Genomic DNA, 17,596 nt, shown 5'->3' with positions numbered 1-17,596 from the left:
AAATTAATTCATCAAGACTTAGATTAACTATTTACTACTACTATTCGGTAACCTGTGTAGCTAGGGAAAGAGATAAAGATGCTCTTACAATTGTATCGGTGAGTATGTAATAAAGAAAACAAAAGAGAAAACATACACACAATGTTCGATTTGTTGCATTTACTGAACATACGCATTTATTGCATAGAGCCAGCTTCAAACTCGCCTATACTTTAGTCTACCGATTTTAATTTGGTTTAATTTTTTATCAAAAAATTATTCAAATCAAACTTAAAAAAATATATATGATTTGGTTGTCATTTAAAATAAAATAAATTAACATTTTACGGTTTAATTCAGTTAGATTTTTTATTTTTACTAAAATATTATTTTATTAAAATTTATATGCTTTTTTCATATTTTAAATAAAATTCTATTAAAAATTATAAATGATGAACCTTTTACATTAAAAATTTATTAAATTTATCTATTTTAAATCAAGCATATCTTAAAAAAAATCACATGAAAAAAAAGTAATATATATTATATAAATTTGGTATATATAACATTATAAAACTTAAATGATATATACATAAAATATATAATAATAAATTAGCAGTAATTTAATTCAAATATACAACCCGCACACCAACTGAATCAAATAATTTAAGAAAAAAAAAAAGAAAGAAGAACAAGAAAGAAGGAGAAAGGAAGAAGGAAGAGGCGGATGGCAAGAAAGACACAGGAGAAAAAAAATCCAAAAAAAGAAAGACTGATTTGAAGGAATGACAATAAAGAAAAAAATTAACCTCTGATAGATATTACTAAAAATTATATTAAAAAATTATTTTTAATTTATTAAATATTTAAAAGTGAAATTTATGTGAGACTTACTAAAAATTATGTAAGATTTTAAAATAAAATTCATTATTAAAGAAAAAATGATAAAAATCTTGAATTTTTTTTTTTAATCTTATATAAGACTATGGGGTCTATCAAAAAGTAATATAAAATCTTAATTTAGTGTCACTAAAGATACTCTAAACTAATATAAATAAAAAAGAAAAAATTAAAACATTTAAAATAAACTCTAAGGTGACTTTTGTTAAATAAATATAAATAATAAATAATGATATCATTACCCACTACAGTGCAAACAATTTTTTTTTACTAAATTAAGTATGATCTTTCCCTTTCCCATGATATGCTATTATAATAATGGAATAAAAAAATTAAAGTCTAATATCAAAATACATTAATTTCTAAGGAGACTTTTTGGTCGTCCTTTCAAAGATAGAAATATAAAAAAATTAAAATATTTAAAATAATTTCTAAGGAGAACTTTTCAATAAATATAAATAACAAAAATTATCATTATTTATAAATAGATATAAATTTAATTTTTATTTTAGTAGTACGATTTTAGTTTTTTAATTATTATACAAGTATTTCTAACTTTCAATAAAATAATAATATAAAAAATCATTATTCTATAATTTAATTTAAAATAAAAATATTGATAAAAAATAATTTTAAAATGATATGTTATATTATTTTATTATTTATGTAGGAAACCACTCTGAAGATATATTTTTATTCCTTTGTATTCTTATGTTCATGGTGTTTTGAGTAATAATAATTTTAATTTTTATAAATTATAATTTGTTTTACATAAGTTTTTTTAATGATTTATAAGTCTATTGTCCAATATAAAAAATATATTTATATGACTCAAATTTAATTCTTTTACTTTAATATAAGATATTTCCTCTTATATATATATATATTAAACTTATCCATAAATTAAATAAGTTAAATTATATCTTTTGACTCATTTATTTAACAAACTCATTTTTTAACTTAAATTAACTTCATTTGATTCATAAACCAAACCTAATTATTTAATTATCAAATCAACTTTCAAATTATTTTTTAATTGATTTAGTTCATTCATTGTCAAGCGATTCTTTCATAAGAAGACTTTAACATATACTTGGAAAATACTTGGAAAATGGAAAGTCTTTTTCTACTTGGAAAATGGAAAGTCTTCTCTCCATCCACCTAAATTCTATTACTCGTTTCCGTGTTGAAAACGTCTTCTTAGAATTGAGTTTTCTTCTTGTGTGTTTGGAGAAATTATAGATTTATTATCTTTTTAATTTCTAAATTTTAAAAAATTATTATTAGTCTTTAATTTCTTTTATTGGGCAACATTCTTTAACCTTTTTTTTCGTCCTTAATTGTTTTACAATCTATGCGGTAAAGGCCACCCATTGGCTTTGATAAATGGAAGTTGGTAGATTTTTAATATTTTGCATGATATTTTCCTTGGTTAAGCAAAATATTGTCACTTTTCGTTCATAACCATATATTACTAAAAAACTAGAGGCGAGGAAGCAAGTTATAAGAATTAAAATGGATGGCATGGCATGGCAGGGATCGAAATTGGTTAAATTAGTTTTTTTTTCTTCTAATTTATTATTTAAGTTTAATTTAATTTTTTCATTTTTTATTTAATGTGTTCATCTAATTTAAAAATTGATTTAATTTGATTTTTAGTTTTTTTTTTCTATTTAATCCTATAATTTTTGAAATCAAATATTTTTTTAAATAAATATTTTATAATAATTTAAAATCACTCAATAATAATTTTAAATCATAATATAATTTCTTATATTTTAAACTAAAGAATCAAATTGAATAGAAATAAATGATAGTTGAAATAAAGAGAAGAAAATATTTTTCTCCCTCTCATTAGTTATAGGTGTAGTAGGATAGCATTTATTTATCCAAAATACAGTAACAGAACAAGCTACATCACGAAGGAAGAATCACATTTTCGGAAAAACTACACTACCTCTTGAACATTTGCAAACCTTAAATCAAACAGTTCATGAGAGATTCAATAAGCTAAAAAAAAGGTAAGAGCGCAAGATTTCACCAGCAGCAGTCAAAGCAGTTAGAAATCTGCATGTATGAAACAGCACAGAATTCTTAAAGCATATACTCAGCAATACAATTTTAACTCAGAATCAATTTTGCCCTTGCGTGACCTTGTGAAATCTGAAACTGTTCAGTTATACCTAAATGAGCCATTAAAAACCAGACATGGGTAAGCAACTCGCCACCTCGGCTAAGCTGTTTGGCGTGATGAAACCCTCTACACTGGCTTGCTGCATGACACAGCATCTCCACCCAAACATGACTCATCATTTCCCATTTCTCTTCTTTCGACCATTTCTTTTCTCTTTCTAAAGACTCTATCGATTTAGCAAGCCTACGTGCATCAAACAGCACAGACTTGCTTCTATCTCCTTTAACCTCTGATGGTAGAACATCTGTCTTCACTCTCAGTATCACTTCCAAAACTTGATCTCTGTCTGATATGTACTTCCTTTCTTGCAAAACTTCTCTGGCCTCCGCACATGTGTCTTCAAATCTGATCTGTCCTATTCCGTTGGGCAACATAAAAGGACACATAACAAGAATATATAGCATATAATTTGACAAAAGTTTGCTTATTTGACAGTTTTCTAGCTCTGCACAATTTGAGTTAGCAGTTACATCTGAATAATAGCAAAGATCAGTAGTAATATGCCAAAGCAGAAGGCTATGATCAAACTCTACCTCAGTGCTCCAGGCAATGGAATGGCAGTTCCACTTGTCAAGAACTCTATCACCCCTGTTAGCGCATAATTTTTTACATGCTTTGGTATCTTTTGCATCCCCAGACTTCTCCAAAAGCTGTTCAAATATGAGTTTTTTCAATTCCCCGGGGACAGTTTGTGTGTGTTGGTAGTAAGACTTCTCGAAAAACTGATAGATGCGAAGGAATTTCTGGATTTTGATGCATCTGACTGGCTCATCTTTCAAGCAAAAACTAATGAGATTGAATTGTGACACAAGATTAGACCACCTCTTGGTGTGCGAGAGTTTAAAACATCTTTGAAAACATGAGATGGACCTGTGGAGAAGATCCACTTTCCAATTCTTACGCTTGCTTAACCAAAGCATTGCCCAACTCGAAGAAAGTAAAACAATGACCGCATATATCTCAAGAAAAATAGCCCCAGCGAAAAGCACCAAAGTAATAATCCGCTCATAATCTATGTGTGCTTTATGTATCAGACAGCAAAATGTAACAAATGCAGAGAGTGTGCAGAAAGTGCTCACAAATTTGAGGAAAAAGCCTAGGCGAGAGTATGTTACCACTGCCTTTGTATATAGCTTATCATACATCAATCCAAGCTCAACCTCAATCACTTGAAATGCATCATTCCATGATATGTTCTTAAAGAAATGTTGGCTGTTTTGGTGGTCTTGAATGCTAAGGATGAGATCTGCAAATAGCCGCTCAAAAATTGTAAAGAAATAGAATCCATCGTGTAAAGAAGAAGCATCTGCTACATTGTGATTTGCTATTGCCCCTGGAGAATGATCCAATACTATGGAAGTAGGTTCAACCTTTAATTTAACTTTGTATCCTTCAGCTTTTTTTGCAGTGTAGTCATCCATGAATTTGGCATAATTTGGTCCTGGGTCCGGAGGAGGGAGAATGGATTTTCTGAACTTTTGGCTGCTTCCCAACCACAAGGACCAAGTCCTCTCTGCATATTTGATTATTCCTGCCACCATAACTGGAATGGTAACATAATTAAGCTTGTTGCCATTCCATGAAATGTAAACAACATAACCTGCTACTGATAGCTGGTACAATAACCCAAGGAAGTGTCGTAGATATAGCTCATTATCCTCTAGGGAGTAGGCAGTGATTGTGTCAGGGCCACCAAGATGTACAAGAAGGAAGGGTGCCCAAATGGCCATAATTATGAAGTTGGGGTCATTTTCAGGATTTTTGCTGTCTTTGGAAAGCATTCCCAGTGCAACAGTGGCAATCCAATCAGCTGAGAGATAGGTCAACCAGACACTGACTTGTAGCCTTGCATCGGCTATGCATTTTCTTCGGTTGCCAAAAACTATTAGGAATACTTGCAAGAAGAAACTGATTAAAACCAGAAGTCTAAGTTCCAATACATTCCAGACTGCTTTTGTCAGATCCGGAATCATATCATATGACTTCATTTCTCTTGAAATGTATCAAACTTCTGACAACTGGAAAACATGTAAATCACGGTCAATTTGCATACAAAGGAAAGGAGTACTAACATTGATTACTGAAACCACATACAATATACATCATAGTCATTTTGTATATATGGGAAAGGAATAATTTTTTATTACTGAAACAAACATTAGTCTTACCGGCGAGCAACATAAATTTTATGCTTCTATGTATTACAACGATCATTGTTTTTCCATGTTTACCTCTCATATTTTCTCTCTCAACGATGTGGTCGATTTCTTCTATTTTTGGCTTATAATAAGTTGAAGGTTCTTTTAAATTTTAATAAGCAGAAATTAAATAAAGAATATATATACACATGAGAGAAAAATGTTTTATATAGAACGAGAGAATTAAATTTAAATTTTATAGATGATTAAGATTTAATATTTGATGATCACTTAAAAATTAATTTCAATTTTTTAAAAAGTTACGTGACTTTTTACATTAAATATCAAACCTCCTTCATGATTATATAGTTTAAATTTAATTTTCTCACATAAAATATTTTATTTTATAAAATATGTTATATATATATATATATATATTATGAAAGGAAACTATCTTATATGAATAAGATGATTAAATATAAATAATTAATATTTAATGTCATTTGATCAGTTAAAAAAGTGATGCACTTTAATATAATTTTCTTACTCTCGTATCTATATATGGCCGGTCATAACTAATTAAAACCGGGCAAGAAGCCGGCCATATAATTTTTTTTAGTAAAACTAGTTAAAAAGTCTATGTTCCAATACAATCCAGACTGCTTTTGTCATATCTCTTAAATGTATCAAACTACTAACTGGAAAACATGTAAATCACGGTCAAAGTAACGCGGTTTGACGAGGGTGTGCCAAATTAATGCAGGCAAAGAGAGGGCGAGGGGTATTAAGCGTAATTCCAGTAAAACACAGGGGGTGTTGGCATATATGCTGAAAGTACACAGGTGTGGTTAATAACGATTAAGCTGAATTTCCTTTGATGCCAATTAAGCAGAGAGCAAAGGTTGCATTAGGTCAGCATGGCTGACCTTGCAGTTAGTTTCATCGTATCAGCGGTTGCAAACAATCTAACTGGTTTCCTCGTTCAAGAATCGGCACGTGCATTGAAGTCTGTAAGAAGCCGGGTTGAATGGATTGCAAAAGAGCTTAGGTGCATGCTGGCATTCATAGAGCACCTTGAAAGCCGCGAAGGCTCCAATCCCAATCAATTGGAGTTGGTAGAGGATATAAGGATCGTTGCTCTTGATGCACAAGATGTCATGGAAACCTTCCAAAGGAGGAGGAGGAAAGGAGTTATGTATTGGTTTTGCAAATACAAGCTTGGCAGAGAGCTGGATAAGATTAGCAACAGGATGAGACAAATCTCTGAGAGAATAAGGAACTCTGAGTCTGACCAAACAAGCATAGTTCCGACCGTTGAAACTCCAGGAGTGAGAGCCACCACAATAGTATCCCCAGCGCTGGAGAAGCTTGATCACATTCTCACCCAAAATTTAATTATCCGGGATGAGGAGCTGATCGAGATAGTAGAACATGTGAGAGATGACGTTCTTGTTGACATTAAAAATGCTGTGTCTAATTTAAATTCAACAACTGGGGAGTTAAGTCAGAGAGAAAATGTGTGGTTGGAAGAGGTAAAGGAGGTTTGTGATTATACGGTAGGTGTTGCTGAAAAATTCATTGCCAGGACAGAAAAGCGGTCAAGTATGGGGAGGCTTTGCCAGTTCCTCTATCTTTTTGAGCTTTATGCTTCCAAGCACGAGTTTATGAAGAAGATGAAGTACATCTGCACTCAGTTTGAAGATGCACTTTACAGAAGGTGGACTTTTTTTGGGAAAGACATGGGAGCCAAAATGGGATCGAGATCAACACCTGTTCCAAGTGTGTCACTAGTGGCACTGGTGAAAGCACAAATCCTATTCTTCTTTTTTAACTTGGTTTTTTCCCTTTTGCATTTATATGTGTTTCTAACTAAATTGGAAAGTGCAATACATGCCCGAGAACCCCGAACAACAGTGCGTAACCCTTTCTTGTATTGCATTTATGCTATGCTTTGCGTCGCCTTACTTGTTTTGCATTTCGAGGCATTTATCACTCTCCTAGTCGGTTATTTACTTTGTACAGTTATTGAATGGATTTTGTTTATGTTGAGATCTTTGGAACCAAATTTGAAGAACACCAAAAGATATTTAGCTATAATTTGTGCGTTATTCAGTGATATTGATAGTGTGGAAGGTCTGATTCTGAATGGAAGACAGAAAGTGTGGGTGGATCAATTGAGATCCGTGACTCGGAAGGGCCACTGTCTTGTTGCTGGTGGTCCAAAGGATGGGTTTCTGTATACTATAAACAGAATCAGATTTGCCTGGTACGTCGAAGAGTTATTGAGAGAAATTATTGATATTTCAGACAGGAAGAACAATTATGCCATTGCAAATATCCAAGGAAGAAAAGAGTCGTTACTAAGCATCCAAGGGAGCCAGAGTGAAACCATAGTTGAACACAATGATACTTCTGGTACGGGTGTAAATTCACGTGCACCACCTGCAGCTTCCTCGTATAGGCACATTACAGGGCTCAAACGGAAATTCCAATTAATCACAGGTGAAAAGCAATTGATGGATGCACTGTCTCGTGATGTCCAAGAGATTGGAGAACTAGAAGGAAGATCCAAAATCTGGGTGCAGCAAATGGAAGATCTTGCTCGTGAAACTGAACCTGTCATTACCAAGTGTGCTAGTGAATTGGAGCATAAATCAATGATAATCTGCATTATGAGATACTATAGGCGGCATGTTATGATGGACGAGATCAAAAAGATTAGAAAGAAAATTGAAGATGCCTCGACAAGAAAAAAGGCGTATGGTTTGGGTCAGCTTCAATCCCAAGCTGAGTTGTCATTGTCGACGGTTCAAATTTTACGTCCGAAGAAGCAACCATCTCTCATTCTTAACAAGCAACCATCTCCCATTGAAATCGTTGGGTTTGATGAAGAAGTAGAGGTTTTGATGAACCAATTACTCTCGGACGAGAAAAGTCGCTGCATTACTTCAATTGTTGGAATTGAAGGTACAGGTAAGACAACACTAGCCAGTTTGATATTTGACAATCAAGTTGTTAAAGATAATTTTGATTGTCGAGTATGGGTGTCAGTGCCTCCAAGTTGTACGGTTGAACAACTTCTACAAGAAGTAGCCGAAGAGGCTGCCAAACAAATTATGGGTGGCCAGCAAGACAGATGGACAACACAAGTTGTATTCACAACTTTGGCGAATACAAAGTATCTCATTGTTGTTGATGGCATCAAAACTTCCCATGTCTTGGATACCTTGAGAGAGACCATACCTGACAAGTCGACAAGAAGCAGATTTCTTCTTACCACTTGCAATGCAAATGTATTGCAACAAGCGGGTACAAGATCCTTTGTTCTTCCTATCCAGTTACTAGACGATGAAAATAGTTGGATTCTGTTTACAAGAATTTTGAGGGACGTTCCCTTAGAACAAACAGATGCTGAAAAAGAAATTGTAAATTGTGGGGGCCTGCCATCGGAAATATTAAAAATGAGCGAGTTGCTTTTACATGAAGATGCCAGAGAGCAGTCCATTATAGGTCAAAACCCTTGGTCTGAAACACTTAACACAGTCTGCATGAACTTACCTTCATACCTGAGGAGATGTTTATTTTATTTCAAGCTATTCCCTGCTGATTTTGGGATTCCTGTAAGAAGATTGATTGTTTTGTGGGTTGCAGAGGGTCTAGTGCATCAAGGGGAAGACCAAGGGCCACCAGAGCTAATTGCAGAAAAGTACTTGGCAGAGTTGATAGATCTGAACATGGTTCAAATTGCCAAGAGAAAGCCCAATGGCAAGGTGAAAACATGTCGTCTCCCTAATCCTTTTCGTGAATTCTTGCTGAATGCAGCAGTACCAACAAATTCCAGAATACGTCAAGTGGCAGATCGTTTTGACGAAAATGATACCTGGCACAGACATATTCATGGCAACACTACTACAAGTGATTCAGCTTCCCTGTTAACCAACTACAAGGATGTTCTCTCCTTCCTGTCCTTTGATGCTCGAGAAGGAAGTAAACCTGGCCAAGATATAAGTAACTTTCTAAACCTGTGCATCTCGAGCAATTGTCTTCTACTACTGCGGGTGCTTGATCTAGAAGGTGTTTACAAGGCCAAATTGCCTAAAAACATTGGAAGACTTACTCGATTGAGGTATCTTGGCCTAAGATGGACTTATGTAGAGTCACTTCCATCATCTATAAGCAGCTTGCTGAAACTCCAGACTCTTGATCTGAAATACACTTACATACATACTCTAACCAGCTCCATCTGGAAGATGGAACTGAGACACTTGTTCTTGAGTGAAACTTATCGCACCAAATTTCCACCCAAGCCAAAAGGTATACGCATAGGTAGTTCTCTATCTGACCTCCAAACATTGTGGGGACTATTTGTAGACGAAGAGACTCCGGTCAAGGGTGGTCTGGACAAATTGGTCAATATCAGAAAATTGGGAATAACATGCCAATCAATGTCAAAAAAGCAAGAGGCAATGGAATCGCAACTTGATGTAGTAGCTGACTGGATTGTGAAATTAGACTACCTTCAATCACTGAGGCTAAAATCAAGAGATGAAGAAGGTCGACCTTGGAATATACACTTGAAGTCTTTGAAAAATCACATTAATCTCACAGACGTGTATTTGCTGGGATGCTTGAGCAGTCCATCCATTTTGAACCAATTGCCCTCAAGCCTTGTTGAACTTACTCTATCACATTCAAAACTAGAGGATGATCCCATGCAAACTTTGAAAGATCTTCCAAATCTTCACTCATTGTCTTTACTTGCAGAATCCTACCTGGGAAAAGATTTGGTTTGCAGTTCTCAAAGCTTTCCTCAGCTTCATGTTTTAAAATTTTGGAAGCTGGAGCAATTAGAGGAATGGAATATAGAGCCAGAAGCACTCCCCTCTCTCAGACAGCTGGAAATCCGATCATGTCCGGGCATGAAAATGCTTCCTGATGGACTAAAGCATGTTAACACTCTCCTTGAGTTGAAATTGACAAACATGCCAATGGAAATCAATACTGACATGCATTCCATTCCGCCCAAATGTGAAGTCCACAGAGATGATTCTCAGTAGAGCTACTATCATCATTGCATGGTGAGTTGCCTCCCTTTTGTATTAAAAGGATTTGTATTGCTTGAGTAATTTGCATCAGCTTACACTTGTTTAAATACATGTGCTAGAGAAACAGAAACCTAAAGACTTGAAGATAAGATGTGAAGTTACAATCATAACAAATACAAATCTGATTTGAATTCAAATGATCTAACTTATTTAAAGTAGATGGTCTGTCACTGAGTTGTTACTGATCTCTACCTATATGTATCTCCATTTTCTTTTCTTATCAGTTGGCACCTAGAGGTTTACTAATGCAAAATTGAATATATTTGGCAGTGAGCAGCAGTTTGTCTACAACGGCTTGTCATGAAGGGAAGCCTTATATGCACTAGTAGTGATTGAAAGGTAAGTTTGGTTCTAGTTGAAGGCTATGAAATTGAAAAAATGTTTCTTAAAATAATTTGTATTGCGACGTGTGTTTTTCTTTATTGTGTTGTGTATTCCAAATCCAGATTGAGGGAGTTGTTGTTTGTGTGTGACAAGCAAGAATTTGTATTGTGACGTGTTATTTTCGTTTATTATATTGTGTAATCCAAATCTAGTTATGAGTAGCGTTATCAAAACCGGTTCAGCAATTCGATCGGTTGGTCCGGTGACACGTTATCAAACCGGTCCTAAACCTGGTTAAACTGGTGTCTGATTCGGACCGGTCCGTTCATAAATTTTATTCTCCAAGACCAAGGCTGACTGTACTTTAACTTTTCTTCAGTGTTGTATGGCACACACTCACAATAAATCACAGAAGCCAATGAAACGATCATGATTATATATATATATATATATATATATATATATATATATATATATATATATATATATATATGATTATTTTAACACTCCTATCTATTTTTATTGTTTCTTCTTTCTAGGGATGTAACGATCATTTTCTCATTTCTCGGGTCCTATCCTAGAATCCCATATATTATTGATGTAATAATTATGTCGCTAAAAAAGTGCTAAATATAATTATACGTATACTTCTATAATAAATTATTTGCATCAATTTTTTATTTAATACTGCAAAAGTTATAATACTAAAATTAAAAAGGTTATATTTTGATTCAAATAAGATATAACTAGCCCAAAGCCGATTTTTTTTCGTAAATATACAGAAAACTTTTTTTACCAAAACATACAACAACAACTTTCATTATTTTTCAAAAAATACACTTTTACTATTTACAATGTAAATTCAGATTCGAACCTGAGTTTACACTATTTGTCTTTTTTTTCTTTCAAAAATCCGTTGAGAAATTGGGTTCTCCAACCAAAATTTTCAATGTGGTTTTTTTTTTAAAAATTAATTTTTTTAAAAGAATTTTAAAAAATGAAAACAAAGAAAATTAATAAAATTAGATAATATTATGATATAATGTTTTAGTTATCATATAGGTATTTAAATAAATTACAAGCCTAAGGTAGTTGAACATATTGTGAATTTTTTTAAAATTAAATTTGTGTTTTGCGGGCAAATTTGTTTCTTTATGTAAATTAATTAAAAAAATAAGAAAATTAATTAATAGTCTTAAAATAAATCAAAAAATTGGAAATGATTTTAAAAAATAAAATTGATTAAGAATATTGTGAATAAATAATTATTACATCTTGGTTATATAGTACACATAAAACAAAGCAGTAAAATACTTGAAATATGAGAGATATAGAGACATACATAATAAACAAAATATGATAAGAAGAAAATAACAAAACATACTAACAAATATAATTAAAACACGAAAATGATGAAACAAATGATAGTTTGAAACATATGCATGAAACATGTCTTCTTCCATTTGAGTTACTGATTTGTTAAAAATAGTTAAAATTTATATTTGGCAGAATCATTTTCCGTAATTGGATTCTATTAATACCTTTAAAACGTTCATTGTTTCTATGTTATTTCATATTTCGATCAATACCACAAGAATACAGACTAAGAGGTCAACCAAAACATTAATCTGCATGCTAATAGATCATTCAAAAAATAGATATTTTTATCATCTTGAAAGTTCTAATCAAGTAAATTAAATTTCTTTTTTTTTTGTTTACTATCAATGTATTTAATTTGAAAGTATATGTAAATTAGAAAAAAAAATTCAACGCGAGTATTTTTAACTAATTTTCTTTAACTTTATTATCTTCTCTTATTTTATTAATTTCTTTTATTTATATTTTTTTAATTTTTTTTTCTAAAATAACGTTTTGAAAAAAAATATGCAAAACAGATATCCGAATCTACACCATGAACATTAAAAGTGTATGTTTTAATAAATAATGGGAGAATTGTATGTTTTGATAAAAAAAATTTGTATGTATGTAAAAAAATGCCCAAAGCCTTTAGTTTTATATATAATACTACACATCTAAATTAGAGCCTAATGATCACTAACGGTGTAAAATAATTTTAGACCTTCATTCAATCACAAATTACTGAAGATATGACTTTTAAAATAATTATCATAAAAATCAACAATCTTATCATATATAATAAATTATAATAAATTATAATTAGATGAAGATATAAAAAAATTTACACTATAATCCTTTTAATACATATTACAAGTTGATTAGTGGCCGACGGTGTTAAATTATGGGGGTATGGGTGGATTCAATTCCCACATTAAACGGACATAATAAGGAAGCAGCAAAAAAAAAAAAAAAGAAGCAACGATTGTCAATGGTCAGCGCCAACCTTTAGTAGTGATAGTCCAAGTTAAGCCACATGGTATTTTCAATTTACACAAAGATGTGAGACAAGTTGATTCCCACCAACTTGATGGGCAAGAACAGATAAGAATCTAACTCGGTACTTCATCCTAAAAGCTTGGAACAAAGCACAATGTCCTCAACTCTCTTCATGAGGAACTAGCCTTCCCTATCCTACCTACATGCCATACCTAGTCATTCCTGGAGGATTAACTTGGGCTAAATGGATTCCTTGAGTTCTGGTGTTGGCTTCGCTCCAGATCAAAGGTGCTACCATTGAGTCCAAGTTCAGCATCCTCTTCTTTGATCCGCCGGGAGATCCTTCTAGTGTCAACCCTCCCAGACTCTCAAGTGATTTTAGGCAACTTTCACTGGAGCACTCAGCCCCTTGAGGCTGGAGAATGGGTGGTACTTCTGAAACATGCATTCCACCCACCTCAGTACACGCTGCGGGAAAAAAGCCTCCATGATCAACTAGGGGACTTCTTGATGTTTTGTTTTCCAGTCCTTGAAATTTTTGGCCATCCCTGTCGATAATTACATCCCCAATAAATTGATCTGCCAACATCTTACACGCTCGCTCAAGCATGCCCATGTATCTCCGCTCTGCATCCTGGCGAATCTGCAAGTGTTTCTCTGCCTGCAATACCATAATTCTTAAAAATAGTAAGTGTTAGGGTACATTTATAAGATATAGAGATAATTTCTTTAATAAAACAGTAAATTACACATTTTCAGTTATTAATTAGTTGATGATATCTACCTACGGAAATAAGGGAGATGAAAAAAGAGTAACGAATCATCATCATGCAACTATGCACCTATTCTACCTCCAATAGCAACCAAAATGGTCTTAAATGTTATATCAAAACAATAAAGCACCTTATATTGTGAAAAGGAAATTTACCTCCACTAGTAAGTGTAGTTTACTTTGCACTTCCATCTGAGCTCTTAATGCCTCCTTGACTTCATGACCCCTATACATGACATCGCAACTCTCAATTTGTTTATCAACAATCACTCAGACATCCAGGCAGGAATAAATTGATTCTCAAGAAACCATGGAATTCTTACTCGTTAGCATCAGAAGCTGGTAACTTTGGAGAAGAGTTATCAGTACCAGGGCTTTCTTGAAGATATGAAGCTGACATTCCTTGCACAGTTTTTTCAACAAGTGAGATGAAGTTTAGATCATTACAAAAAGGTTAACATTATAAACAGTATTGCTAGTGTATGATTTTGGCCCTGTTTTATACAGATGGAAATTCCAGAGTCAACCTTTCTCTGAGCAAGGGAACAGAGATAAACAAGTAACCAACCAATTGAAAAGGGCATTGATGCTCAAAAGTAGAGAGACAAACCTACCATCTTTGAGTCCCTCATCAGAATCTTTTCCTGATTGCTTACCAAGCCTGTACTTCTGTAATGCATCAAAGATTGGTATAAAACAGAATATTATCATAAAGTATCAATTTCACCCAAAAAAATATATAATTGACCAAATAATATGCAAATGAACCTGAAGATGACTCTTCAAATGATAGAGCGTCAAACCCTTGACATTCATGGTCCTCATTATCGCTTTTGGAGTGGCTTCTGCAAATAATAAGTTTAATGATATAACTGTTAGAAGAAGACCAACGGAAGCTCCCAGCAGAAGAGTTGATAAGATGGAGGATGGCCCAAAAATTAGAGGTAGAGGCAAAGGTAGATATTGCTAACATAATAATATTACTCATTTTTATAGGAATTTCCTAGAAAATATTCACAAATCACAAATAACCCCACTATAAAGTGAGAAAATATTAAATGTCATTCAATTTCTAACTTTTGTCTTTTCTACTTTTCCAATGTTATTTTGAATGCCTTCAAACTGCTGCGACATGCATTGAAGTTTATACCAATTACCAGCTTTTAAATCACAATCTAAGTCAAAAGCCAATCTTAAACACAAGAAAATGAATCAAGAATAATGACACGACTAAATCCCCATGATCTTTAGAAAATTCTAAAGGCATACACACATGAAGAACTTTTTCTTCTCCAACAACAGAACTAAGGTTGAGGTGCCAATTACTGAAGGCTTTCTCCTGCACTCTATCCTGGGTCAAGGCATTATGCTATGTAAATGCTAACTAATGTTTTCCGATCCTTAATAAAGTCAACTTTCTTCTCAGAAGAAAATTACATTACCAAAAGCATCATAACATCAGTGAATGAAAACATGCATATACTGCAAAACTAAATATATACAGAATTAGTATGACGACAAACTACCAGAATGAGGCAAATCATCAGGCAATCATGAAAATGAAGACACAATCAGAAGAGCCTCATAATAAGTTTAATACTCTAATGACTAAAAAATAATCGACGAATTTCATCTTGTTAAGAAATGAATAAAAAATTAGGGCTTGCTTTGTAATGGATTAATGTTGAGTAGTTACAGACAGCTTTCATTAATATTGAGCGCTTAATTGCGCCGCAATTTAAAGCACACTGATCATACACAGTCACAAATTAGTAGTAATTACAGAATATTTTCCTTTCAGGCCACAAATCAATGCATGCTTACACAAATTATTTGGAGAACCCCCCCCCCCCCCCCCCCCCCCCCCCCAACTAATTCAGCCAAAGCTGCATTTCCCAACACATTTCACTATAGTTCAGAATTGAGACAAGAACGGAAAGGCCCCTCCTTTCCCTGCTTCCATAATTTATGGCCTTTGTAGAGAACAACAACTAAAACCTCTGCACGAATCCCAACAGCATAGAAACAATCTCGTATCATATTAAGCTAACAAAGCATAAACGAATGGTTATATATAAATTTCACAGAATGGGGTCCGTGTCCATCACAATTAGTACTACAGCAGAGCAAGAAAACATGAATGAAATTAGATGAAAGGGCACAAAAATGACTTACTACTGGCACCCCCAAGTTGAGTGACAGCATCAACAAAGCGTTCGTGAAGGTCAGCGGTCCAACGAAGACGAGGTTTGGGATCAGAGGTGAGAACAAGACAAGGGTCTCCGAGGTGAGCGTGGTTGGAACCACCCTGCATGTCTTCCTGGCCTTCATGGGGATGAATCAACCTAGAAAACATCCTATTCCTATGGTGAAACTTGAAACCCCACCGAAGGGAAGCGAAGAAGAAAGAAAAGGTGAAGAAGATTGTGTTATGGGAGAAGGAGATGATGACCCATTTGGCGAAAGAAAGAGGAAGCAGAAAGGGGAATGGGGAAAATGGGGATGTGAAAAGCACAAGACTTTGGGGTTGAGGTAGGGAGCTGGCACTGTCACGCTTTACTGGGATTTTGTCACTTTCTTCTCTTCTTTTTTGCATTTCACGCTCAGCTTCTCTCCCATCATTTTTCTGTGGCCTTTTTAGGCTTCTCCTTGGGCTTTTTATTATTATTTGAGGGTAAAATTTTATTCAAATTATCACATTCAAACATTTTTGAATTAATTCACCAAAAATAGTTGTTTTTTAAACATAACTAGTAAGTCTTAATTGTAAAGTCACATCTTCTAAAACAATTGAAATGATTACTTCTGATTACAATATCGTAATTATTTTCTGAGAATTAATTCGAGAAGTGTTCCCATTTGATAAAAAATTACTTCCAAATGGTAAAAAAAAAAGAAAACTCTTCTCCTTGTGGGGCGTCCATGAAATAACATAAATTGGAAATTTCTCCAATAATATCAAGCCTTTTCTCCTTATCAGCATGAACAATGTGTGTTCATGATCATCAACGTCCTTTAGCATGGGCTCATCATTGCAAGGTTTAGAAACACACATTGTACAGTAGGCCACATCCTTAGTATGTGTGTGTGTGGGCTATGTGAGTCCATTGGATCAAATTGTGGTCCTCTCTCTTTCGTACACGCACATTTTTTGAAACGTGAAAACACTGGACCATGCTTCTTTTTCTTCTGAGTACAGAAATATTAACTTTTTAAAGTAAAAAAAATAAAATCGAGAAGGAACGGTTAAAGAAAATTAGCATTTTTTTATATAAAATTATTAGATTTTTTTATTGATAAATATTAGTTGTTAAATTTTGTATAAAAATATTAGAATCTACATATATAACCCTTTTGAAATTTTGCAGAGGGATGATTTAAGCCCATTTTTAAGTAAAAAAAAATGTTATAATCACAATTTTCTTTTCAAGGGGACTTGTGAGAGCCTATTTGACAGTGTTCATACTTCACACTAGTAGAGATTTTATATAAAAAAAAAACCTTCATACCAGTAGAGATGCATTGGATCGTCTATTAAAGGAATAGTAAAAGGGATAAAAGGGAAGAAAAGTCCACATTTCTAGTAAGTTCTCTTTTAAAGGAAGATTTATGTTTTACTTTTTGTAGGTTTAGAATTACTATTTTGTTAGTTTAAAATGTGTTTGTTTTGAGTGTGCTTGTGTGGATTTGATGTTTTTGTGTGCATTGTTGCTACCCTACTTGTGCAAGTGTCCTTGGACATTTTCAATCAATGAAATGTTGGAAAAAATTAATAAAATGTAACATTTGTCAACCTAAATTTTAAGAGAGTTCAGTAATAAAAAAGTAC

At 33.3% G+C, this 17,596-nt stretch overlaps 3 protein-coding genes across 5 annotated transcripts; 1 reads left to right on the top strand and 2 right to left on the bottom strand.

The window, feature by feature from the left end:
• Positions 1-2,737: 2,737 nt before the first annotated feature.
• LOC114370309 lies at positions 2,738-5,221 on the bottom strand. Its single transcript, XM_028327617.1, has 2 exons — positions 3,607-5,221; positions 2,738-3,423 (listed from the first exon to the last, which is right to left on the bottom strand). Exons 1-2 carry the CDS (start codon positions 5,059-5,061, stop codon positions 3,001-3,003), a joined length of 1,878 nt encoding a protein of 625 aa, XP_028183418.1. The 5' UTR covers positions 5,062-5,221; the 3' UTR covers positions 2,738-3,000.
• Positions 5,222-6,034: 813 nt separating this feature from the next.
• Positions 6,035-10,901, top strand: LOC114369309 (probable disease resistance protein RF9). 2 transcript variants are annotated; one of them, XM_028326519.1, is made up of 2 exons: positions 6,035-10,289; positions 10,541-10,901. In XM_028326519.1, the coding sequence occupies exon 1, from the start codon at positions 6,129-6,131 to the stop codon at positions 10,266-10,268; it is 4,140 nt and encodes a 1,379-aa protein (XP_028182320.1). In that variant the 5' UTR covers positions 6,035-6,128; the 3' UTR covers positions 10,269-10,289; positions 10,541-10,901. The 2 variants fall into 2 exon arrangements, with proteins under 2 accessions (XP_028182320.1, XP_028182319.1); XM_028326518.1 differs by having other exon boundaries at positions 6,036-10,289; positions 10,587-10,901.
• Positions 10,902-12,981: 2,080 nt separating this feature from the next.
• LOC114372539 (protein PHR1-LIKE 2-like) lies at positions 12,982-16,391 on the bottom strand. Of its 2 annotated transcripts, none has more exons than XM_028330144.1 (6): positions 15,943-16,391; positions 14,536-14,612; positions 14,382-14,436; positions 14,091-14,169; positions 13,924-13,993; positions 12,982-13,656 (listed from the first exon to the last, which is right to left on the bottom strand). In XM_028330144.1, the coding sequence occupies exons 1-6, from the start codon at positions 16,361-16,363 to the stop codon at positions 13,195-13,197; spliced, it is 1,164 nt and encodes a 387-aa protein (XP_028185945.1). In that variant the 5' UTR covers positions 16,364-16,391; the 3' UTR covers positions 12,982-13,194. The 2 variants fall into 2 exon arrangements, with proteins under 2 accessions (XP_028185945.1, XP_028185946.1); XM_028330145.1 differs by having other exon boundaries at positions 14,091-14,160.
• Between the last annotated feature and the right edge of the window lie 1,205 nt (positions 16,392-17,596).

This window comes from Glycine soja, chromosome 10 (genome assembly GCF_004193775.1).
Source record: "Glycine soja cultivar W05 chromosome 10, ASM419377v2, whole genome shotgun sequence".
NCBI classification, from domain to species: Eukaryota; Viridiplantae; Streptophyta; class Magnoliopsida; order Fabales; family Fabaceae; genus Glycine; species Glycine soja.
Note: the sequence above shows the minus strand (reverse complement) of the source record. Positions and strands in the feature narration are given on the sequence as shown.